Below are 27,388 nucleotides of genomic sequence, written 5' to 3' on the forward strand. Positions count from 1 at the left end.
AAGCCATATGCTTGGTTTACACCAGAGCTAAGAACAACTGTTTAGCAAAGCTTCACAAATACGTTCTTAAGTTACTAATTCAGAAAGACTTTTTAATGGTTCGAGACTATAAGAAATTGTGGATTTTCTTTTGAGAATGCTTTCCTACCTTATATAATGCTGAGTCACTTGTCTCTGATTTCAGTTTGTGTCTTCTAAAGGCATTCTATAGTGAAGTGGGAGGAACAATGGACTTCAGTAGCAAAAGATATAATTTTCTCTAACTTGACACTTAAATGATGTAATATTGGGCAATTTAGATAACCTCTTATAACTTCAATTTTTCATAAACCTGCACTTCAAAATTAGTAGAGGGATTTGAATGAGATAATTAAGTGGTTAACTAAAATATTTTACTGATAGGAAATACTTTTATCAAATTAACATAATTATTTTATAATTTTCTCTCTCTATATTGTAATCATTTGTTCACTTCTCTATCTTTCCTCTAGACTTTAAGTTCTTTGAGGGAAGGGACTAGGTCTTGTTAACCTCTATTTTCCCTGTTTTAGCACAAGGTTTGTCATATAGATGATGTTCAAAATTATTTGCTGAATAAATGAAGGCAATGTAAGGAATAAAATAATTTTAATTCTAAGACAAGTAAAAGTCAACCATATCAAACTTTGAAACAAACTTTATAAACATTGTCCAGAATCTCTACCATATTACTTTAGGAAATTATCTTATAATGAAACCTTTTTGGTATTACAGAAACTATTTTCTCTTGCACAAAATCTGGCAAAGTGTGAGGAAAGTTTCTATGGAAAATGCAGTTCCAAAAAGCTAAAAAAAGTTGAGAATTCTATAAATTTATTTTCTCTTTCTCTTTCCTCTTCTTTCTTTATCAATCTCTACTATTTATCAAATGCTTGTCATGTGCCAGGAACAGTGTTAAGTGCTTCAAGGGCATTGTTCTGTTAAATTCTCATCACTATCTTGTGAGAGTTACTGTTATTATCCCCAGTATATGAAGAAAGTGACTTTTATTTTCTCAAGCTTATATTGTTAGGAATTGGCAGAGCCAGTACTGTCTGAATCTAGAGTTAACTTTTAACCATTATGCTATATTATCTCTCAGGCACATTTTTGGAGGACTAAAGGCATTATTTCTTATAATACTAAAAATAAATTTTGCATGATGAAAAGTGATAAAGACTCATTGTGTGCTAACTATGAATAAGTGTAATATGGCATCAGGTTCTTATTCCCAAGATAGCAAGACAAGCCAGCCGAATCCCCAACGTGCCAGATTGGAAGGCTGTCTCTATACATGACAGTTATACCATGTGTAGTAGTAATTCATACTCCATATACAGAAACAGTAAAATAAAGGTGGCTAATTTATAGAGTACCCAGAAAATATGCAGTTGAACTTCAATATTAACAACTTCAATATTAAGTCCTATATACCACCTACTCAAAATATTTTGATAGGAAGTCCCGGAAGACTCTAATTTTACAAATTTTCTTATTTTTGCCATCTCCAAATGATAATCATTATATTATATGTAAAAATCCTGTATAAAGTCTAATAAGAGGGAAAGAAAAACATATAAGAAAAGATAACAGACGAGATCATTAGACGGTATTTAAAGATTAGGCAAATTCATGCCAATCTAACGTCCTCCAAAAGAACGGTATGAAGTGAATTCTACTGAAAGGTGTAAAAATGAGGTAAACGACTATTCATCGTGTATCAAATCAATAAACCAACCAACTAACCGACTAAATATCTCCTAAATGGAATACATGTGCACCATAAAGTCATGAATAAACCTATGAAGTAATTTCCAATGATTTGTGAAATAAATAAGATGTTACTATCCATAGGGGAAAAAATGACCTCCCGGACTATGTAAAAACTTTTGTCAAAGAAAATTGAGGAGAGCATATTGGGTACTGCATTATGCCAGAAGTACTATGTTGGAAGCTCTGCCTCCATGGAGCTCTTCACACCTCTAAACTCTCACTGCTTTATTACAATCTCATTTATTCATACACAAACTTTTATCGAGTGCTTACTATGTGTGAGGTATTGTAGATGCGGAGAGGGAGGACAATAAAAAGATAAAAATGATAGATACTGTATTCTCAAAAGACTAACTAATAGTCAACCACAATAGATTAAACGTGTACTTACATTGCCACAGGAGAAACTGTTTCATAAAAGAATATTGTACATAAATTGTGAAGGAAGAGAAAAGAACGTAGGTCACGGACGAGGTTATATTTGAGTCAGGTAGTGAAGGATAGTGGCACTTTACTTATAAAGAAACAACACTTTATGTACAAGAATTGATGTGAGCAAACACACAAAGGAATAAAAAGCCAGAGCCAGTAAGGAGAAGGGTCTAGAAGTGTGAAAGGCTGAAGTCAAATTTGGCTAAATAATAGACTGGAATTGTGTCATTAAGGTTCTAAGTATCACGCGAGGTGTTTCTAGATTTTTTTTCCCTGACTTTTGCTTCCTTAAGATAGATTCCATTTCTCTACATGAAAAGTCAGAATTTGAAATGAAGCTGTACTGTAATACTGCATGTTGATAATGGCATCTAACACAATAATACTCATGCATAAAAGTTCTTCGACTTCAAAGTTTTTCTTACCTTTATCATTCCTTTAAAAAAAAACAAACTTCTGTATGTTAAATTTATTTATCATTAGGAATAAACATGGTCATGAGGAAGTCACTGGTCAGAATACTGCATGTAGTTTAGAATAACAGCTGTGGGTTAATTGTCCTTATTGGCTTCTAAAAATAAATATTGAATATGATGGAAACTACTACAGTAACTTTTTCTATTGATATTATTTTGTAGGGTAGAAATCATTCCAATTGAATGATTTCTGTACTTTCAAACTAAATTTACTTTACTCCCAAACATATAATCTGTAGGAAAAATGTTAGAAATAAATGTATGCTAATGAACATTTTTAACGTATATAATCCTCAATTGCTATTTTATCTATAGTAAAATTAATCCATCAATAAAAATATATCTGTGTAGGAATATCTGGATAAGATTTTCTGTGATAACAGGATAGAATAACCAGTCACCAGGGAAATACAAATTAATAGAAATTGCTAAAAGTCAGCTAAATTGTATGTCTCTTAAAATTTAGGTAACACAGGAGTAAATGTTAATTAACACTGATCTCCACCTTCACATCAAAGAATAGAGATGTAGTATTGAAAGAGAAGTATTACGAGTTAGCGGAAAAGACCACTCAAAGTGTGGTGACACCAACAGCAAAGTGAACTGTCTTCACTCTGTGCAATGTGACACTCAATCTATATCTTGTCTTAACTGAAACCAGGTACTTCCTTGAACACAGTGCTTCCCCTGAAGCTCTCTCTAGTGACAAATGCTTAAACTTCTCCATAGGTTGTCATATTTCTGGCTAGTGGCTACTTTTTCTTGAATATTTCTCTTCTACTTTTATTTAAGGTTTAGATTTATTTGCAGCTTATGACATCTGGCTACATCAACTTATACATCTCTTGTTTGTTTCTTCCTATCATCTGATGATCACTGCTTCATTTACTAAAGTCTTTGGGAGCTGGCTTAGTCTTCTTTTAAATTCTCAGTTTTACCACAGTCCTAAGATAATTCATTAAGAAGATTTAACCAACTGCCTCATAATTCTATAACTTATATACCTCCAGTTACCTTCATATTTATTCTTCTCATTCACTCTACTCACTCCAATGTCACATCTAGGAATTTGTCAACTAATGAAATAGCTCTACTGTAAAATCTTAAATTTCAAGGACGTACTGTAACTAAAACCTCTTACATTCCCAATACCCTATTTTCACTACACCATATAGTTGTCCAATTCTTGGATTTTCTCTATTTTCTTGTACTCTATCAGTTCTCATCTGGACTTTCCTTTCTTCTCATTTAGCATTGACATTTACACAAGCAGTCTCAGTTTCTTTCCACTGCTATTTTTCCAACAATCCCATCTATCAAAACTCCCACTCCTCAATAAGTGTTACAATAAGTTGACTTCTGTTTCTACACTTCCCCTGGCTCAGTGTTGCTGAAAAAGATCACACTGCTCTCCCACATTGGTGTCTCTTTAAATTATTGGTTTCCAACCCTCCTTGGGACCTACAGAACTGGTCATGAATCCTTTAATTTGTCCTTCGTTAGCTACTTCTCCTATTTTTTTCAGTAATTATTCCAAATCTTCAAACCCTCTAACTCAACTTCCAAACTCTTATACTCTTACTTCTAAGTGTTTGAGAAAATTAAAGCCATTAGTCAGTGACAAGCGACTTCTCTCTATCTAATAACACTTATTTTCATATCTGTTTTACTTTGGTTTGAGCCAATCTATCCACCTATTATTCTGACCTGACCATCTCCTCCCTCTTCAAATTTTTATTCTTGTAACCACGCCTTCTCAGTCCTTTCTCTTCAAATACACCTTCTCTTCAGACTATACCTCAAATCTCTCACTTTCAGTGATCCTATATGGAGACTGTGAAGTCATAAGCACACTCAGGTTTATCTCAGATGGAAAATAATATTATGGAGTATTGCCATTTTACCCAGTAATTTTCTAAATTTTTACGAGAATAGTTTATTTAATTATTAACTGAGGATCTTCAATACACAGAGAATTCGGTTTTAGGCCAAGCAATCATATCTATATACAAAGGATAAATTTGGGGCTGAAAAAAAAATCATCACCTTTTCTTGAGAATAAATTTCAAGAGAATAAATTCATCTTCAGCACCCTGGAGATTTAAAAACGTATGCGAGAATTGGGAAAAAAAAGAGAAAAAAAAGCAACGAATGAGCATTTTAGGGAAAGGTAGCTCATAATGAGGATTGGAACAGAAGAAAAGATCCTTGACAAACCACCTTTAACGATATACATTTTATCATCACTATGCTCATAATATTTGTTGAAGAAGCAACACAGATTGTAGATTATCCTTCTTCATTTTCTTGTTTGCAGAGACTTTCATGTGGGCATTTTTAAAAGTTATAATTCATACATAGTACCATAAAATTTATCATATGATTCAGTGGCTTTTACTATATTCACAAAGTTGTGCAACAGTCATCATTCTCTAATTCCACAACATTTCATCACCCTGAAAAGGAACACTGTATCCATTAGCAGTCTCGCTTCATTCTCCCTTTCGCTTGACCCCTGGCAAACACTAATCTACTTTCTGTTTCTATGAATTTTTTTATTCAGGATCTTTCATATAAATGGAATTTTGTTTCTGGCTTCTTTTGCTTAACACAAATTTTGGAAGCTTCACCCATGTTGTAATATAAATCAGTACTTCATATCCTTTTCACAGCTGAATAATATTCCATCATATGTATATACCACATTTTGTCTACCTATTTACCAGTGTAAAGACTTTTTTCTCTGAAGTCACAAATTAACTATGTTGGAGAAACTGACTACTCATTTTTTATGATACTATCATAATAAGCTCAGATTTATGAGGTTTTCTTTTAAAGATCAGAATTTCCTACTAATCTCCATGAGAGATAATAGCTTAAATTATGAAAGTAGAAATGGGGTTAGGGAGAAATGGACATATTTCAGAGATAATCAAGCATTAGAATCAACAAGACTTGGGACATATTTCAAGACAATTAAGCATTAGATCAACAAGACTTGTAGTGAAGAAGATCTAGTAAAGAGTGATGCTCAGGTTTCTGGTTTGAGCAGGTGAGAGATACCTGTGCCATGCACTGAGACAGAGAGTATAAAAGGAGGAGTACTTATTTATTTTGGTCGCTTGTTTGGTGAGGAGTATGACAAATTTAATTTTACATGTTGAGTTTGGTACGTCCCTGGGACAGACAAGAGGACCAGAACCCAACTAGGTAGATCTGGCAGATGATTAGGAAGGAGATCTAGGCTAGCAGTATAGATTTGGAAGCCATCTATATATATATGTGCTACTTGAAGCCACGGACAGAGTGTATCATGAAGATAGAATGTGTAGAGAGTGAAGAAAAGAAGGTCTACAATGAAATCCTAAAAATATCAATATGGAAGAAGCATATAGAAAATTCACAAAGATAGAGGTGACCAGAGAGATGGATGGAGAACTAAGGGAGTGTACAATCATAAAAGCCCAGAGGAAGAAGAGAATGGTAATGGGGTCAAATTTAAAATAAAGTTTGCCTGATAAAATATGAAAACTGCTAACTAAATTTAGCAGCATATATAATTTGAGGCAGTTTTAACAAAAAGTTGCATATCTCACAATTGTTATAAAATAGAAGTAAAAAAGCAAAGCTTCAAAAAAGAGGCAAACAAGCCAGTAGATATTTTGTAAAAAAAAAAAAAAAAAAGGATAGCTATATGAGATGATGGGTATGTAAAGTTGCTTGACCATAATAATCACTTTTCTATGTATATGTATATCAAGATAAATATACAAAGCATCATGTTGTATACCTTAAATATATACAATGAAAAAGGAGGCAAAAGTAAAAAATGTTGGTTATTATATCTAATATATTAATATAATGTAGTCTGAGAAATTGAATGGAATCAGTATATTTTTGACATTTAACTTGACTAATTAAAAAAGAAAATACAGTGGGCTACCTTGTTTCTTTATCAGTAAGGCAGATATATCAATTCTTTAAGAGAGAGAATCATAAAATTTTAAGAGAAAGTTTTACACAGGATGAGTAGCATGAGATAATATCCTTAAAAATGCTTTTACAGCCAATGCAAAAGTAATTCTATATGGCTGTTTCATTTAAGAATTTTCCATTAGCCACTTCCACTCACCATTGTAGTGGAGTCAATTAGGCAAGAAAAAGAAATAAAAAGCAATCAGATTGGAATGGAGAAAGTAAATCTTTAATCACAGATGACATGAACTATATGGAAAATACTAAGAAATTAACAAAAAACTATTAGAGCTAACAGATGAGTACAGCAAGGTTGTAACATACAAGACCAATATACAAAAATTAACTGTATTTCTATACACTAGCAATAAAAAATCCAAAAAGAAAGTTAATAAGATTATTGCATTTACATTATCATCAAAAAATAAAATACTTAGAATAAACTTAACAGAAGAAGTACAAGATATGGACACAAAACTACAGAATATAATTGCAAGAAAATAAAAAATATATATATGAAACAATGTCTTGTATTCATGGATAGAAAGACTTAATATTCTTCAAGTGGCAATAATCCTCAAATTGATCTAATTGAACACAATCCCTATCCAGCTGCCTTTTTGTTTTTCCAAAAAATTGACAAGCTGACCTTAAAATTCATTAGGAAATACAAGCAACCCAAAAGAGGATGGATAGCATCTATAAACTACCTACATCATAATAACCTGGGGTGTTTATTTTAAAAATGCAAATTCTTGGGCCCCAACCAAGACTTACAGAATCACAATTCCTGAAGTGATGTTCAAGTATCTTTTGAGTATTACGCACATTCATAAAACAGAGTAGAAGTTATTTGGGCTTGCAAGATTCTCAGTGACACTAACTAGAAGATGGCCTCAGAAATAAAACATAAGATATTGCTAATACTCAGTGGAAAGGTAAAGTCCACCATGCCCTCTGTGATGAGTTAGCACTGAAACGTGCATCCCCAAAACCAAAAAAAATGAACTTGATTAGTGATCAATGAAATATTAAATACTGGCTACATAAATTTTGTAAATACCTGCCAAGTGACAGAAACTAAGGTTGAATTGTTTGTTTTATCAGTGGACAGCCACAGAACCAATTATCTCTTAAGCTCATGATAGCAAAGTCAAAATCATAGGTATGATAGATGATGCTCACTTTCCTGCTTGCTGTGTACTATGTTAATCTTATCTATGGAAAAGAGTGCAAATCACTGAATCATCCATTCCTCTATCTGACACACTAAAAAAAAGCCCAGGCAGAATAAATTTTTCATTAAAATACTGAATTCAAGCCCTTCTAAACACTATAAGAAGTTTTTGCAAGATAATTTAAATGGCTTAAGTCTCCTAAAAATAGCTATTCACGAAAATTTAAATTGATGCCATCTTTGTCCTACAAAAAAATTTCTCTATCTCAAAGAGTAATTCTCTTTAAAAAGAAAAATTATAATTCCATAGCATTTATATTCATGCCTGAAAACTAAAAGTTTAGAGAAAAAGAATTTCTTGATTTTTAAAATACTTTTGTCTTATATACACAGAATAGAACTTGGAGGAATGGACAGGGTTTAATTTGAACACAAAGCTACCAATAATGTTGGTTTTGACAATAGTATACTTTTGAATATTTGTCTTTTTCTGTCTTCATTGCAAATTTACTTAAGATTGCCTCTTCCTGCACCAAGTCTTTTATCGAATATACTTGTGAATTTATTCAGGTATCTTGATGACATTTTTTTGGATATGGAGCTATTCTTAAACATCCATCCACACACGGCTAAGAAACTGCTTCACACTCAGGCTTAAAAGTTTTGAAATATTTAATTTCATTTCTATCTCGTTCATTGTGCAATGCCTGAGAAATTTTCTAAATAGATATTGGTTGAATGAATGATTTCTCCTTATCTCTCAATGCTTTTTTTTCTATGCGAACTTACTGTATATATGAGAATACTTCAACAAGTTTGTGGAAAAATAGAATTAAAAGCTAATATGAATCCTTCCATGAACTTTTTGAAGACCCCTCATATATAGTATATAATCAGCAAATGTAAATAGATATAAAATTTAAAACACACACATACACAGAGAAAAAAATATTTTAAATGGAAAATATAATTTTGAATTTTCTTGTTTACCATAGATAATCATTAATAATATAGCAAAATTTTACCAGAACTACATATTTGTATGGAAATATAAATAGCTAAGTATGAATGTTTTACTCATTAATCAACTTAGAAAAAAATACAAACATTTAACATTTTAAATGAATTTAAAATTATTTAAAATTATTTTATAATTTACTATTTTGCTTTTCATTTTCCACTTATATATTCAGTAGACTGACTTTAATGTGACTTACTTCAACACGAAAAACATAATCATGCAATGAGATCTAATTAACTGCAATCAAACTAGAAATTATAGCGGATTTTGTTCACTGTAGTCACTTTGTTAATTTAAGAGCTAACACTGCTATAAACACTTAAACTCTGAAGTCAGAATTTTTTTCTTGTATACAACTTGGATGCCAAGTGAAAGGCAGAAATGTCAATGTTGTGTTACAGAATAAGGTTATTTCCAATAATGTCGTACATGCACATAAGTTGTTTTCAGTGTTTAAATAACCTATCATTGTTATCAACTACTAAAACAAAATGATGTTGAAAATACTCAGACATATTTTCCCTCAGAATAAACATTGTTAGATTTATTCTAACAAATGAAAGCAAAATCAAGATTCAATGTTAAATAATTAATGAGTGACATCAAAATTTTCTTATAAACAATTGCAGTTGATACTTCTTGCTGTCTTTTCAAATACATGTTCCCTAGAGAGATCAGCCTGTCCCCCTCTAGTTTATAGTTCTAGAAATATCATACAGTTACTTAAGCTGAGTAAAGTGCCTTGATGAATCATCTTGCTAGGAATCTACTATTTTTCCCTTTTCTCTGTAAAATAAATGTGCTCTTTTCCTGAAGAAAATGATGAAGAAAGTAATATTAGAAAATTGGAAACTTAAGGTTATAATCTTGTCCAAACATCTCCCCATCAAACCAGGTATGCCAGTATGGGATTTTGGCTCCAGGCAAACACCAGTGGGCTCATGTGTTCTCATCTATACATATACAAAAGATATATAAGATACAAAAGAAAACACATTAGAGACTCACACTTGCTTTGCTTTTGGAAGAAAGAAAACTCTATGTCTCTTTCCAAGGACACCTTAGAAAACTTTTCTCTGTTAGTGATGAAATGATCCTATGCCCAACAAATTAGAAAAAATTAATCAATGTAATTATCAAAAGTTGGATAAATAATAAAAACAGACTTAAAATTACTAGTTTCACTGAAATCACAAAATATGCCTTATTTAAGATTCATTTTGATTAATGCCTGTATACAGAAACTTTCATAGAGCACAGATGTAGTTAAATATACATGAGACAAAAAGTAAAATGTAATAGGCTAACCCACTGAATTGTATATCCAATGGGTAAACATTTGCCCAAATGATTTTTCCCATTATTATGAGAAAAGCATACACTGAGGCTGGGTTTAGCTATAATAATGCAAAATTTGGCTTATAAATAGGGTTTGCTTATCGAGCAGACTTTGTACTAATACAAAATCAAATTCTTGACTACTGGAAACCCCAGTTCCTCCCAAATATACATGATTTGCTATTTTCAGTCTCAAATAAATGTAATTAGAGTAACCTCATCTCAAGCAGGAGGATAAAGTCTTACTGCATACTTGTGCTGGCTGATTTGACTGTATGTAGGACATAGAGTACCATAAAGATAGCTTCACATTTACTTGGTGGTTTGTGTTATGAAAATAAAAATGTAGCTGTTTTTATGCCTTACCGCTTGTGTTTTTTCCCTGTCTTTCACCTCTGTTCAGAGTTCCTTTTCCAGAAGTTTCTCAAACTGAATGAATATCAAGAAGGGCATAACTCAACATGTTTGCCTTCTAATAAGCTCCAAGGCATCTAGCCTTTCTTTTCAGAGTATCAAAGAACATTGCCCCTGCTTTGTATGTAATCTTTCCCAGGAGTCAATCTTCTGCACTAGAACCTGCCAGAAGACTATGAAGAGGCAAGGGGACCACAGACTGAATAAAGCTCACTTTCTGCTAGCTATTGTGTCACTCATTTTTGAAGTTCATTTCCAGTACATAATACTTCCTATAAAGTATGCTAATTTTTTTAGCCCCGTCAGAACCCCATTTTAAAAGTTTTGCTTTCTTTTCCCTTGAAGCAGTCTTTACTATTGGTAAAGAACTTGCAAGTTTCTCTTTCCACTCATCTTTAGACTCTACAGCTGGGGAAGACAGACTTCATGCTAAAAGAGCTAAAGAAAAATTTAAAATTGATCTGGCTAGTCATAAAGAATTTGAAAAACAAATCAGACTCTCAAAGCTAGTGGATGTAAATTGAAGATTGTTTAATCAATTTATTTGATAATAGTTTGCCAACATATTAATTAGCTGTATTAGAAGCTAAATAGATAAAACACAAGAAAATAAAACAAACATAAATGGGAAAATAATTTTTAGGAATAGTAGAACAGACTACATTACTAATGGGAAATATCTACAAAAATACACATATTTTACCTGGCATCATCTTGTGAGAATCTCCTTTGCAAATCCTCTTTATTCAACTGTTCTTTTTCTTTCCCTTGCTGAAGTATGTCTTGTGCTTTTTCCTCGTCTCCTGATTCTCTGTTTTTCTCCTTATTACACGTTTTTGTAATCTCTTTCCCTTTCTCATTCTCATTAATTCTTTCTTCCTTTACCTCTTCCTTCTCATGAACTATCTCTTCATGTTTATCCCCTTCTTTCCCTCCCTCTTCTAGTCCCTTTGGCCTTTTGAAAGCAACACAAATGGAAAGCATGCAAATAAACACACAAAGAAAAAAAGTCAAGAAAAAATGCATACAAAATTAAACAGAAAGGTAATGAAAACTATCAAAACATAAGTAAAAATCATATCTTTTAAACACTGAAAACTTTTTTCAGTGTATACGAGAGCAGTACTGTGTAAGCAACACTTAATCATAATAGTTTTTAAATCATATTTTCCTCTTATAAAATTACATGAAAAAAAGGCAAAAGGTTTGGTCTTTCCACTATAGAATTTTTAATCCAACAGAAGTATAAAAACCAATTCATCTCAGGCATCTGTAAAATCTACAGGACGAGTAAGAAATACAAATTAGACTAACTTATGTACCACATTTATAAATTTTCTTGAGAAGCTGAGGACTTTTTCCATGCATTTATAAAAATTTCCAAAGGATGGAAGAGCATCCTACTAACAAACTAATATTTTCTTATGTTTTCTCACTGAAATGTCTTCTTCTAGAAAAAAGTCCCCTTCAAAATGTTATTTTTCATATTCCTTGGAACTGTAAAAAATTAGTCACTTAACTGTTAGTTTAACTTCAATAAAGATATAATAATAAAAGTATCAGTTTTAAATCGCAACATAAAAAAGCCAAATATTATTTCAAGTAATCTAGTGAGCAAAATTGTCATCAGTTCCATAAAAATTTTTGAGTGCAAGAAGTCTGAAATGAGGACCAAAATATAATAAAAATAATATGTACAGAAGTTCCTATGACCTTAACAATATATATTAACCTTTCAGAAATAGCTTTATCTTTATCCAAAGAAAAGTAAAGACCTTCTGAAATATACGTAGAGGAGTTTACTGCTAAAGCCCCCTTACTCACCTGATTTTCTTGTTTGCTCTTGGCCGTTCTGATTGGACAGACATGTAGCTTGTGCTGCTGAAACGAGAAGCACTACTAGTCCTTGAAATTGCAGATATATCACTTACATCACTGTCCGAAGATTTAGTGGAAATATTATCTGCCCCTCTATGAGGATCCCATCCTGATCGATACTGTTAACACAGATTGACAAATATGCAGAAGTTGTCAGTATTACCACACAAAGCAATTATTAGCTTTCTCCTATTTCAGTACTTTAATTGTCCACAGAGGATACTGCAAAACCCCACTTAGTTGTGTATAAAACAAAAGTGAATGGCAATTATCCTAAAAGAAAAATTAAATTTATATGAAACCCTTTGTTTTTAGCAAAGTAGTTAGAGCATTTTCACCACATGCCAATGAAGGCCATTAAAATAGTTTCAAAACAGCAATGGCCTCAGGGAAGAACGTTTCAGTAAAATCTGGGAAATAAACATTTGGCTTAATAATAGGAAGCAGAATAATTTATTTCTGAATAAAATTTGAAAAAATATGATAAAGTTGCCATTGTAACTTATAAGTACCAAGTCTAGTAGCCATCAATTTTCTCTTTAATCCATTATGCTTCACTGAAAACCTAGAGATAACACAAAATCTAATTATTAAAACACTAACTCTTTTAGAAAAGCTAAGAAAAAAGAGGAAGTTTATTTTCTGAATAGTTGCAGGAATTCTGATAAATCCTAGGAATGTTAGAAAAAGTCATTATTATTTACAATAGTTCAAACTTCCTGGAATTGAAATAGAGAGTTAACGTGCATGTCTAGGGTGCAGGGTATTCTTGGGTGTTCAAATATTCTGGTAAATTGGAAATCATTATAAATGCTTTATTTTAAAAACTTATTCTCATAAAATACATTTAATGTATTTAATGTAACTAATGGACATGACTTTTTTTTTTTTTTTTTTTTTTTTGGCAACAAAATATCATTTGCTAGGAGTCCTCATGCTGAGATGTAAAAAGGATAAACTTTGGAGTCTGGAAAACCTGGCGTAAGGAAAATTTCTAGCCTGGTAAATTTGAGCAAATTACTTAACTTTTAGAAGGCTGTTTATTAAGGATAATATTTTCTTTGCAAGGTTGTTTTGAAAATTAGAACTAAGAAGTGCGGTATCTGGCATAATGTAAATAAATGTAGCCACTATTTTTATTGTATCATTACTACCAGGTGGTATAACAGTATTCTTATTATAAACATCAAATATGGTTATTACTAGGTTAAGAAAATATCAGTTAATAGATTTTTCTTTATTTATATACACTTCAAACATAATGCTGAAACATCCTTATCTAGTCAATTTTGCAATGGAGAATTTTCTAGTTATACACACCGGCAAATTTCACAAAGACTTGGATGATTATCTTATATAAACTACTTGTTATGATTTGAAGAATCGTTACCTAGTAAATAATCCTCTATGAATACAATTCATGGCAAATATTAAATAGATATAAACATTATGGCCAAGATAAATTGAATGCCAACAGGGTGTACTTTAAACATTAGATCAGATTCAAGTGATATGTTGTTTTATTCAGGAAGTCCCAGTATCTATTGATTTTTTTAGTTAATACCTGACCCTTTTCTTCAAATGTAAAATAAAGAAATTGTTTCTAAGGCTTCATAACATTAAAAATAATCAAATCTATTAATCTAAAAACATATATTCAAATTAGGTAAGAACTGGCCTTTCTTAGTCCACTTTAACTTTCTATTTTGTTAGATAAACTCTCAATTATCAAAAAGAATATAACTAATTTCTCCAAAAAATTGCTCCCTTTTTCCAGGAAATATTTACTTAAATAGAGCCATAGTGTTTGATTTTAAAAGAAACATTATTTATTTACAGTGGATGTATTTGTAGAAAATTTAGTTCATGCTATTCTTTTTCAAAAAAAGTCATCTTAAAATACCAAAACATTTACTTTAAATGACAATGTCTTGAGCTATTGCCTAGAATAGCATTTCAATTGGATTGGATCCAACATTATCTATTTTATCTATGTATCTATCTATCTAATATGACTACATATATATATAGCAAGTTGTATATTTATATATGTTTTTACTAAATTTATTGAAAGTCAACTTGATCTCAAATTGGGACTTATATGGAAGTCTTTCATTTTATTTATATATTTTTGGACATTTCACTTACATGAAAAATCAAAGTTTTAAGAAATCTTTCAAAGCTATAAAATTGTTCAATAGATGCTGTACTGTACTGGGGGACTTTATTCTTTTCATTCTTGTAATTTATAACAAAAAAGAGAAGCAGTCTGTTACTATTTCTTTTAAATAATTTATAATTGGGTAGAAAAGTAGTTTTAGTATTTTATTTCCTATTTACTTTTTCTCATGGGACTACTGAATCACCTAAATTCAAGTGAAAAACCATAAATTTTAATTCTAGGAAGCAGTAAGCATAACAATGTAATCATTAAGAGCCAGTGCTCTGGAGTGGGACTGAATCATTGAATCTCAGCTACATAATGATTAGATTTGTGATCTTGGCCAACTGCTTCTATGAGTCTCAGTTTTTCATTTCTTAAAATATGGATAACAATGGTACCCATCACCTAAGCTTGCTGCAAAGATTAAACAAAATAATACATGCAAAGCATTTAGCACAATATCTGACACATAACAAGTGTTTAATAAATGACAAATGATGACAATGATGATGATGATGATTAGACAGCAACTGAATACTGGCTTACATCAAGCCCAGGAATATCTTCAGCTAAAGAAATATTAGGTAGAAATATCCTACAATAAATGTGTAATTTTAAGACTGCTCTGAGGTACAATAAAAATATAATTATTTCCCCATAAGGCCAAAAGATTTGTTTTAGAAAATATGCTCATAGAGTAAATCTAAAATATTAAATACAACTTTACCACTGACACCTAGGCTCACTTTCCCTATTTGGCTAGTTCATTATATCCCATCACCTCATAGAGAAATATTGATTCATACTGCAGGATGAGGAATAGCTTTATCTTAGCAGGAAATATGTATGACACATCTTGGCTGACATAGAATATGCCTCATTTTTAGTATTTGTCTTGGTATCTTATCCTGATATCCAAAGCCACCTGGTACTTGAATATCCCATGTCTCCCTGATTGTTTCTTGTCTGATTTGCTTTGCCTTTACTTGATTCCTTACTGCTTACTTGACTTTTGAATTTTGGTAGTTAGAATTCTGACATTGCCTACCCTGACCTTTGTCTTTTTAAGTCTGTCATGATTTTGGTCCTGTAGCTATGGTCCATAGGTATATAAAAGATAGCCTAAGGCTTAGTTTAGTTTTTAAAACACATGTGAACATGGTGTGTACTGCACATATCTTTGGCTGAGAACTCTCAGGTAATCCAGTTTATTGCACTAAAATTTTAGATACACTGTTTATGAAAAGATAAGATTCCCCATTCTCTAGTTTTATGCCTTTTATGTAATTTATCACATATCTCTCATTATAGGGGTGTGTGTGTGTGTGTGTGCATGTGTGTGTAAATGTATTTATCTTTAATTTTCAAACTCTCTATGAGAATATAAACTCCTGAAGGCCAGGACAATATCTTCCTCATTTTTATATATCCCTCAGCACCTAAAAGTCAGACTTAATTAATTAAATTTAACTTAAATTAAACTCTGAGGTTTAGCCTTCTTATCACTAGGATAAGGATAAATCTCATTTTAAGGCTTCTTGAGAAAAATATATTCAAAATAATGTATTCAGAATACCCAATAGTGAGCTTAGCAAATAAAAGCTACTTACTTCCAGTGTCTAAAGCAAAAGGTCATTAAATAAAAAGACACTGAATGGAATAGTTTACATATAAACAAACCAGAAATTAGCTAAAATTTCTAGTTTGATGATGATTCTGCTATCTACTCAAGGCTTGCACTAAATGCATATCTCTGTTTACTTCTAAGCAACTGAGCATGTTTATCATTGGAATATAGCTCAGGGTCCCATAAAAAATAGACACATGTTAAACAATGAGAAATTTGGAAAGTTTGATTAAATGTATTTTTGCTTTTCTTAAGGTATGACAAACTAAGGTTATATGCTTTAACAGTGAGAAAGAAGCAGCTAAATTATCATTATACCAAGGTAATGAGCTATGAATGTGAATGAGTAAATTCATTTATTTAGGAAATGGTTGATGCTGTCTTGGCACAATACAATAGACAATATTTTAAATAATAAGCATTTTCTAGAATTCAGCAGACAGACGAACAGTGAATGAAATGCTCATCATTGTCATTAATGAAACAAAAACAAAGATTCACTGCACAGGATGACATGATCTCAGCTGAAAACTGTGCTCTAACTGGAGATCATTAAAATCTTGGAAGAGAGAAAAGAAGCTTTTCCCGACAACATTTTGATGTTTTGTACATTACTATTAAGCAGATCATGAACTAGATAAATTTACAGGAAATAATTATTCTTCAGGATGCTCCAGACTCTGAAGAGTTCCTAAGTGGCCTGGAAAAGTTATTGTTCTTCCTATGTAATGAACATTAGTGGAAAGTAACAGCATATTTGAAAGCTGTACTGAAAAGAAGGCTATTATTAAACTTTTACAATGATATACTTGAAAAATATTAATTCAAATTTCTAAAATAATAGTTTTATTTTCTCCAGTATCCTCAGTTGAAGTTCTTAAGTTACATAATTTCTTAGTTTGATTTCTCTGCAGCTTCTCAGCAACTCTAATCCTCCCAATCTTTTGTACATGAACTTCTCAGACAAAAGATGGGTGTAGGATTTTGAGAGTTTCCTTAACAACTGCTTGTCTTCAGTTTAATAAATCTCACCAGAAAACTGCAATTCATTGTATAAAACTCTAGTCCAAAAACTGATTAGTGGAAAATACTGGGCAGTAAAAAAAAAGCCAAATTTTGAGAAAAACAAGTTTTATATTATCAAGAAGTACTTGGAGGACCATTCATGTCACACTCAGGGAGGAAACACAATGAGTCAATTAAAAGACAGGAAGGAAACAAGGGCAAACGTAATCCTTGGAAGAGGAAGGGGAGGCTGGAGTTCTGGGCAGGGCTCTTGATATCAATCTGGGGGTGTACAGAGGAGAGAACAGAGACAGAGGGAGTCCTGGCACAGCACTCAATTAAATAACCATGCAAGCAAGAAGATGCTCTCATTTTTGCCATCCTAGTTTTATTTCATATCATAATTCAAAGACAGTAGTTGCTGCCCTTTGATAGTACCACAGGTACTCTCTCTTTGAGGAGCTAATTCCAAATAATTTTTTCCTCTGTCCTACCCAAGTTTTTTTTTTTATCAGTGCTTGATTTGAACGCTGCATTGTACAACAATGTATTTGTCAGAGATAATTTTGTTTAGATATGACTCCTAAAGAGGGTATTGTGTGATAATGGTTTCTATTTGGGAGGGAGAAGGCAGAGAGAAAAGGACACAGACACTTGGGGCCTTATTTAAGATTTAGCCTTGTAAACAGTATTTTGCAAATGAAATCTCAGCCTGAAAGATCTTTGATAGCTACAGAGTCCAAAGGGAAGGATTCTGGAATAAAGATGAGCCCAATGCCTCAGTCTGGAAAGGAGTCAAGAATCTAAATTTTTCACTGGAGACTGAGGCACCAAGTTTTCTCTCTTGATGGCCTTCAGGCCTGATGGCATCTAGTCTGATATAATAATAAAACTAGCTACAATTATTATGTGTGTACCTTGTGAATGGCACTGTTCTAAATAATGTATGTGGATTATTTTATTTAATCCTCCCAAACCTTATGAGGTGGTCTTTGGAATATCTGGAGTCAAAAGAAAGTACTGTCAGGTGGGATGGGACAGCCGTACTCAATGCCCTCTCTATAAGTTAAGTCTTAGTCATCCTCTAATGCAGAGTTAAGATGTCACTTCCTCTGTGAAATCTTCCTTAACTCTTACAAGATGAATTAATCACTGCCTTGAGTGTTCCTAAACTACTTTATTCATGCCTTTATTATAGTTGTATAATGTGGTATCATGTGCACCTCTCTCTCTTTCTATCTCTATCTTCTATCTTGCATATTTAATCTACCTACACTGCTAGATTATAAACTCCCTAAGGATAAAGACTTTTATTAATTTTAGAATTCTTTTTATCTAGATCAGTGCCTGGCACACAGTAGGAACTCAGTGAATGTTAAATAATCAAGATGAATGCAATGGCTGAGTTTTATCTCAGCTATATCCTGGAGTATTATCTCTAGTACGAAGTATCAAATCAGAATACAAGATACTGTGATGATAGTTGCATAGAGTTTAGTTACCTAATCATTTCATTCTCTGTGGTGAGTGTGCAGTGGTGTTCTAGTAAAGGTTTACCAGCTTTCTGTGAAGAAAAAGTTCTGATTTATAGAGTTTGCTGATTCCTGTGGTATAAATACTCCTACCATGGCTGATTTCAACTTACCAAGTGGTCAGTGAATGCAGAGTTGGGCAAGCCACTGGGTGTGGGGTTTAGGAATACAAGCATTGTTTGTAAGACTTACTAGGAGACAATGAGTAAGGATAATACGATATTGTATCTGTAATTTATTCATCCAGGGAAAACTTTGAAACATGTACAGCAAAGACAGCTTATGGTAAAAAACCACAATCAAAGAAAGAGTAGCCATTAGCATGTAGGCTAAGACTTACTAAAAAGCCAACCATCTCTTGGTCTAAAGACAATTTATAAGGTGAAAAATTTTTCCTGGACAATTTGTAGAGGAAGCATTATTGCCAGTAGTCAATTATGACTTTCCCAAAGGCTTGGCTTTGTGGGAACTCTATGTCTATTAGTAATTAGCTCCTTCCTGAGAAACATCATCCTTTATTTACTTCCATCGATTTCTTACAATTATCAGAGATAAAAATGCCAGTTCTGCAATGAAATCACCGGCTTAGAGATCTCGAGTAGCACAGAGCTTATGCTGTTGCCCTTAAAGAATGAATTTACCATTTTCTTCCTCAGAATCAGTAACTCTTAACCCATTCTAACCTATCATTTACTGAAACTGTTTTCAGAAGAAAAACCAACGCCATCCTAATTTTCTAGTCAGTGGTGTCTTTCAGTTTTCTTCTTTCCTCTTTCTGAAACTTTCCTATAATGGCTTTTCAAATAATGGTTTCTCCCCTATCTCCCTGACTATTCTTTCTAAATCTCCTTTCCTGGCTTTGCTTTGTATCCTGATTTTAAATTATATTTTCTCAAAGTTTCCATCGTTAGCCCTCTTTTCTTCACACTGTACATATTCTCCCAGGATAATCCAATCCATTAGCTATCCATGTAATAACTAATAAATCCTTATCTTTTGCTCTCATCTTTCTCCCAAGTGTGAGACATGCTAACAGGACATCTCCCATATGTTGTTTTGCAGGTACAACAGATTCAATGTGGCCAAAACCAAATTTATTCTCTTTCACCCCAAGCCAGCTCTTCTTGTATCTCTTATAGTCCCTGCAATATTTATTAGGCTCCATACCCAAATAAAACCTACAAAACTTGCCAGTTATCTTTGACTTCTCCTTCCCCAATATCCTCCATTCTGATCAGTCAAGAAATACTGCTTACTCATCTAATTGAAACAAATATCATCTCAATATTTAGCTATTTGGAGGTTATGGTCTTTCATTTTGGTAATTAGAGTATTATTTATTAGAGCATTTTTTATTACCTATTTATTTGTAGCAATCGCTGGTGAATGCCTACCTAATATTCCTTCTCCTCTTTCATTCTTCACTAAAAGAATCCAGGTTGATTTTGGAGGTCCAACAATAACAACAGCAAAAACAAAACAACTTCATTTTCCAGGATCTCTTATAGCTAGAGTGATCATTTGACATGAGTCTGACCTCTGAGATATAAGCAGTAATCTAGGGGGTGGGATTTTGGGAGAGCTATTAGTTTTCTGATGACAGTGGGCTGACTCAGACATAAAGTTAAAAAATATAGAACATTCTATATTTTTAACTGAGAAATTCAAAGCCCTCCATAATCCTAGTTAACTTTCCATTCTTTTCTTGTACTATGTATCCCAATTTGTTGTATATTTCCACCCTAAGGAACTACTAGCTGTTACTTAAACATGGCTTGTGCTGATATACTTCCATAACTTCACTTAAGCTCTTCTCTCTGCCTGACATGTCCTTCACCTTTTGTATTCTACAACATATTCCTAGATTTCTCCAAGCCAGATAAATATTTCTCTTGTTATTCTTCCTTTTCATGTTTTTTTTCTATTATATCTTCTATTACTGTGGCCTGTATTGTATGAGCATTACTTATATGCAAGTGTTTGCCTAATAGATTGCTAACTCCTAGATTGAAAGAATTCTGCTTGCCTGCCTCCCTCCTTTCCTCCTCCCCCATTTCATTCCCTTTCATCTCTCCTTTTCTTTTTTCCCTCTCTTAATCCTTTCTTCCTTCCTCCCTTTATTCCTTTTTTATTCACTTCTTTCTTTCTTTCATTTTTGGTTGTTTCTCTGGCATTTTTTTTTCCTTTTAATGTCACTGAATCAGAATCCAGAATTACAGTTTGATCAGCTTCAGGGACACCCCGGGTATGCAGTTCTGAGTTGCAGATAAGAGAAAGATAATTAATGTTTACTGAGATTGCAAAATATGTTCAGATGTACAAAAAAGGGCTCATAACCACCCTTTGTTTAAGAGAAAAGCCCAGGAAAGTTATTTGGTGCTGAAACACAGTTTTAGTTATTCACTCATCACTGAGTCATTAAAAAAAAAATCACAATATTTTAAAGACTAAAGAGACCTCAGAGATGCTAGCTTCCCCATTTTATAGATGAGAAAATTGAGAAACAGAGAAGTTAAATGAATTTACCAAGTTTATACAATTTGTTAGTATTAAACTCTTTCTATGTCTTTTCATCCAAAAAGAATCTGTGAACTATAATTTGTATCACTTTAATGGGACACTGGGCAAACAAATTTAGGACCTACATCATTTCTTTTAAAAAAAATTTATAGTTTCCAACTTTAGGTATATACTTTAATATAAAGATTTTCTTCCTTTTCTGAAATTCTGAAAAATATATCTAAAATGGCATGTATATTTAGAATACAAAAACAGCACTAAAACAACACTACTTGTAAGTATAACTGTGTACATTATAAGAAAATAAAAGTTTAAAATACTCAAAAGCATTATACAAACTAACCTGAATATAGAGATGTTTATGTCCTATTAGAATAAGCCCTTTAAACTGTGTTTAACATTCCCTTTTTTTTTTTTTTTTGCTAGTGAGACAAATATTTTATTTTATTTTATTTTATTTTTTTTTAAGTTTTATTTTGTCGATATACATTGTGGCTGATTATTGCTCCCCATCACCAAAACCTCCCTCCCTTCTCCCTCCCCCCTCCCCCCCAACAATGTCCTTTCTGTTTGCTCGTTGTATCAACTTCAAGTAGTTGTGGTTGTTATATCTTCTTCCCCCCCTCCCCCGGTTTGTGTGTGTGTGTGTGTGTGTGTGTGTGTGTGTGTGTGAATTTATATATTAATTTTTAGCTCCCACCAACATGGATGGACCTTGAGAGAATTATATTAAGTGAAACAAGTCAGCACAGGAAGAGAAACATTCCCTTTTTTTAAATTCAAAATATTTTAACAGTTAGTTGTACATATTTTTGGAGTAATGTAGTTGTTTCAAAACATGCATATACTGCGCAATGATACACTTAGAGTAGATAACATAGTTTTGTGCCCATTGTTCCACCATTTAAAAATTTAAGTGATTTTTTTTTTCCTTTGGGAAGAAAATGGAAAAGGGCTTAAGACGTAACATTTTCTTATGTGACTGGGCTCTGCAGACTGTTAGCTTTGCTTGTGAGCATTCCTATTCATGAAAATGACCTGAAAATGGCCAATCATAAAATCAGAGCCATTTTCTTTGTTAGTCAAGTAGTTGTATTGAGTTAGTAGGTTTTTCGGTTCATTCATCAGAATGGAGTTCAATTGTAAGCTTTTTTTTCATTAATTACTCCTACCTCACATATTATAATAAATAATAAAAAGTAACTACCATTACTGGGCACTTCCATGTGCCAAGTCTAGTGCTGTAGTCTTTTACAAAACACAATATTCTACCCTCTGAAGTTATCACCAGCCATATGTTCCTTCTCTCATATGAGACATATTTCAAGGTTGGCTATATTATTTCCAGGCTGGAGTATTATTTAATAATCTTCAAAATTGATGAAATAGAAATAATCAAATTTTCAAATATTTAGTAAAAAAAATTGGCTAATAAATAATATCTGTAATCCTTTCAATTAAAGAAAAATCATAACTAATTTTTGTACTCATGGACAATGCTATTATATAACAAAATTGTAGATATGTTCAAATTATAATTACCGTAATTAAATTGAAGTTATAGATGTGGATAGCTCCATGTTGCCCGAGATGATTGCCCAGTTTGAATAAAGGTTTTGACATGTGTTGATTCAAACTTAGCTATCAATTATTTTATATAAAATAATGCATATAAAGGTATTATGTGTTTTATTTATGTGTATTATTATATATTTATTGTATTCATTAATATTGATTATTGTAATTAATATACATAACAAGTAATATATTAATAATCAATATATTATATGATAAATGATATACAATAATTGATATTTATACTATATATTTATTATTATGTGTATTATTTACCTATTATTAATGTGAGTAAATTTATTATTAATTATACACATAAATTTTTTCTCTAAATCATATTAAAACATAAGTTCATAAAAAATTGTAGACTCAAGTATTTGTGAGAATACATTCAAGATGTAGAGAGCCTGACACTCATCAGAGATTAGTGAATGAATGAATGAAACATTAGAATTGAAAGAAATGAAATATAGAAAATCTATATTATGTCAATAAATAATGGTCTTTTCAGTGCTGCCTCCAAAGTACCATGTATTTGTGTAGCACGTTACAGACTACAAGATTCCTTCAATTTGTAGATTGAAAAAAAGTTGGGTTATAAAGAGCCATTAAACAACTTATCCAAAGTCTTAACACATAAGCAGTAGAATCAACATCAGAATCCAAATTTTCCCATTCTTTCTCAGTATTCTTTCTACTATGACTAACTCTAGATGAAAATCAATAATTATATGCTCTTCAGAGATTTTGTTTTTGACTCTTACACAATAACCTACCCATACCTTCTCCTGAAAATCATATCTTGTCATTACATTGGTATAAAATGCTTAAAATTCACCTCCTCTAAAACCTTTTCCAAACTACCTTATCCCTACCATTTTAGCTTCACCTCAGCATCTACATCCATGTTCATTTGCTAAAAAAAAATCCCATTGAGTGCTTATTATGGCCAAGGCAATGTGCCTGCTACTGGAGATACTACAAAGATATAAAATATAGTCCTTGTTCTCAAGAAGTATATAGTTTAATATAAAAGATAAGAAATAAGCAAATAATCAGCATATAAAACAGAATATTTGTATTTTATGAGATAGTATTTATTCATGAGGTTGGTTCAGAAGGTATAGTATTTTTCACATATCTGTTGTTTTTAATATTCTTACATTTGTTATATTTATATACCCACGTTCAATTCTATTAGGTTATATGGAATCTAATCGGAAAGAATGTTTCTGTCTTATTTTATCACATTTTCTTCTTTATTTTCCATATCCTTCCTGATTCTATAAGGCAAGATTTCTCTTTCTTCTGTGGTCCATATCATTCATCCTCTGTAGGGTATTCTAGTTGTTTGCAAGCCAGCAACTCTGGAGGCTTCATGAAAGCAAAGGTAAAGCTATAAATTTATTTTTTTGCTGAAAGTAAAGGGAAAATGTTCCCCCTGTGTATTCTTAGCCAATACACAGGCAGAAATTATGCTCTTGGCAACAGTAACTATTGTTCATAGTTGACCCTTTTACCAGCAAGTATTCAGATGCAATTTATTTAAAATTCTTTCTTTTATCAGTTTTTAGGAAACATTATATTTACTAAACAGAGAGAAATTACAATTTCTTCTGTAACTTTATAGTGTTTTATAACATATAATTGCTGTCTTAATCATCTCAAATGACTTCCTAATAATTAAAAAATATTCTTTTTATATTTCCTGGCCTGAAATGTGACGATATGGTAAGAAATGCATGTAAAGGAAAGGAACCCATGTTTAAATGTAAGCATGAAATTATGGCTAAGAAAGCCATATTTAAATGTGGTTTTATGGCTAAGAACGATAATTTTTAAAATGTACTTGCAAACACAAAACCAAAACATTTTATCTCTTAGGATTTGAAAAAGAAGCTGACAAAATAGGAAAAAAGAAAAAAGGTAACAAAACCAAGAAGGAAATAAAAAAGTTTAAAACAAAATAACTACAGTTAGTTGTAAATCAAACATGCTTTCACAATCCATTAAAGTGTTCATTTAAAAGACCATTAGCTACTTTGTAGAGATCGGCTGAATTGAGATCCCCCTAAATTCTTGTGTTGAAGTCCTGGACTGTGACTATATTTGGAGACAGGGCCTTTAAAGAGATAATTAAGGTAAAATGAGATCATACGAGTAGGCCATAATATAATCTGACTCATGTCCTTATAAGAAGAGATTAGGACACAGACACACAGAGGGAAGACAATGGGAGGACACAGCAAGAAAGAGAAGGAGAGGCCTCGGAAGGAACCAACCCTGCTGACACTTAGACTATTAAGAAAATAAATCTCTGTTATTAAAACCACCCCGTCTATGGTATTTTGTTATAACACACCTAGCAAACTAATATGTTAAGGAATCTACGATTAGAAACTTTTAAAATCAAAGATTAACCATGAATAAAATATAAAATCTCTAAATTTTCATGAGAATGATTTACCATCAAGTTTTTAATTGTAGATCTTTTACATAAAGTGAGGCATATATATTCCTGACAGACAAGGAATAAATAAATAGTTGTTGCTTTCACCAGCTAAAACACGGAGGACAGAAATTCTCCTCTGGCTCAGAGCGTGTGTGTGTGTGTGTGTGTGTGTGTGTGTGTGTGTGTGTGTGTGTGTGTGTGTGTGTGTGTGTGTGTGTGTGTGTGTGTGTGTGTGTGTGTGTGTGTGTGTGTGTGTGTACAGAAATATAAATTATGTGTAAATATAATTTTATATCTATCTATATCTATACTGATAGTTATTTGAGTTAAAGTTGAAGTATATTCAGCTTGCTAGGGAATAGAAATGATAAGATAATTTTGAGTAGATAAAAATTTGACTAGTCTGGCAAAAATAAGACAACTCAAATCAATTTTTAGGCTTTTAAAAATATCATAATTTTCCATTTTTTATCCTTTTCTTTCCACCTATTTTTAAGATTACCTTAAGGTATAGTTATCTATCTCTACTAGATTGTCAATAGCAACAAATACAGACCTCAACTCCCAAGGGCTTTGGTAAGAGCAAGTTATCTGTTGGAAACATCATCATCATCATCATCATCATCACCATCATCACCACCACCACCACCACCATTATCATGTCACAGTTAACATTTACTGATTGCTTATTATGTACCAAGCTCTATTCAAAGAGTTATGCATGTAGATTAATAGACTTAATCTTGAAAACAATCTCCTAAGGTTGGTACTATTATTAGCACACCTTATGGAATAAGAAAAAGAAGCACAATATGTTAAGTACCTTGCCCAAGGGTCATACAGACAGTGGTAGCGGTAGGATTTGAATCCAGGCAGTTTGGTTCTGGAGTCCACATTCTTAATACTACTCTATAGTTTATATTTAATCATTTATTTTACTAAAAATAAATTGAAGCATGATTAAGAAAACTGCCCATATATCTTTATTACTGTAATAAAGATTTTAGAAGTTCTATGACTCTGGCTGCTACTGTAATTACTGATAATGCACACCAATAGCAAGAAATTATACTTTCAATGGCTCCTTCTCCCTGATGATATATTAATCACCCCTTCCTTTATTTAGAGATAAAAGAAGAAATTACATAAATACATATAAGCATTTTTTAGTTTCTTTCATATTCTAGTTTGATGGATGCTTAATATAATATAAATAAGAAATCTACTCTCACAAACATTAATTAAAAAACTATAAAAGTGAAAATAGAACATAAAGTCTTCTAAAATACAACTTCGCCCTTTTTCATTTCAATCTACGACTCTCAATTAATTAGGCTATACAGCCATTTGCCGATTTTGTAAGTGGGACTAAAGTCTTTTTTAATTAGGCCTTGGTAAGATTACCACTAATCTCTTGTACTCCTAGAACCATATTGAATATTGCTGCTCTTACTTGCAAGTTTAATGATCTTGATTTTTATTAGCTTATTTTTAATTAACATGTAATAATTGTACATAATTATGGGGTACAGTGTAATATTTTGATACATGTGTACACTGTATATTGATCCTTAAATAACTACTGAGAACAGTATAGATGAATCACATTGAAGCTGGGATAAAGACAGTGCAATAGGCATAAAATAGCGCATTGACTACATAGCTAAATTCTATTTTGAGGGAATACTCCTGAGGAATCATGTCTGCATATGTCTTCAGCTGCTCCTATTAAAAATAGACTTTCTACTTTCAAATTTCATAATATAGTTAAAATATTTTTAGAAAGACAGTAACTTAATAGGCATTGCTGTGTAGATGCTTTCAAAGTGAATTACTTAAAAGATTTTTTAAATTTTATTAAGAACTATCTACAAATACCAATGCAGAAGTCTTCAGAAATTCAGGGAGGCAATGCCATTTAGAATGTGGACTGTAGAGAAAAAATAAGGCTAACACTCAATTATTCCACATAAAGCTTCACAATAGCTTCACTGGAAGAATATAACGCAGA

At 32.0% G+C, this 27,388-nt stretch overlaps 1 protein-coding gene across 37 annotated transcripts in view; it reads right to left on the reverse strand.

Moving 5' to 3' along the window:
- Positions 1–27,388, reverse strand: part of RIMS2 (regulating synaptic membrane exocytosis 2) — a 637,189-nt gene that overhangs the window by 134,373 nt on the left and 475,428 nt on the right. For 15 of the 37 annotated variants that reach the window (XM_063079141.1, XM_063079140.1, XM_063079144.1 and 12 more), the window contains one exon: positions 12,449–12,621. The exons of the other annotated variants lie outside the window; for them this stretch is intronic. In XM_063079141.1, the coding sequence (XP_062935211.1) occupies positions 12,449–12,621 (173 nt within the window). The remainder of the gene's footprint in view (positions 1–12,448; positions 12,622–27,388) is intronic. 37 annotated transcript variants of the gene reach the window in all.

The sequence above is a fragment of the Cynocephalus volans genome, chromosome 15 (genome assembly GCF_027409185.1).
Source record: "Cynocephalus volans isolate mCynVol1 chromosome 15, mCynVol1.pri, whole genome shotgun sequence".
NCBI classification, from domain to species: Eukaryota; Metazoa; Chordata; class Mammalia; order Dermoptera; family Cynocephalidae; genus Cynocephalus; species Cynocephalus volans.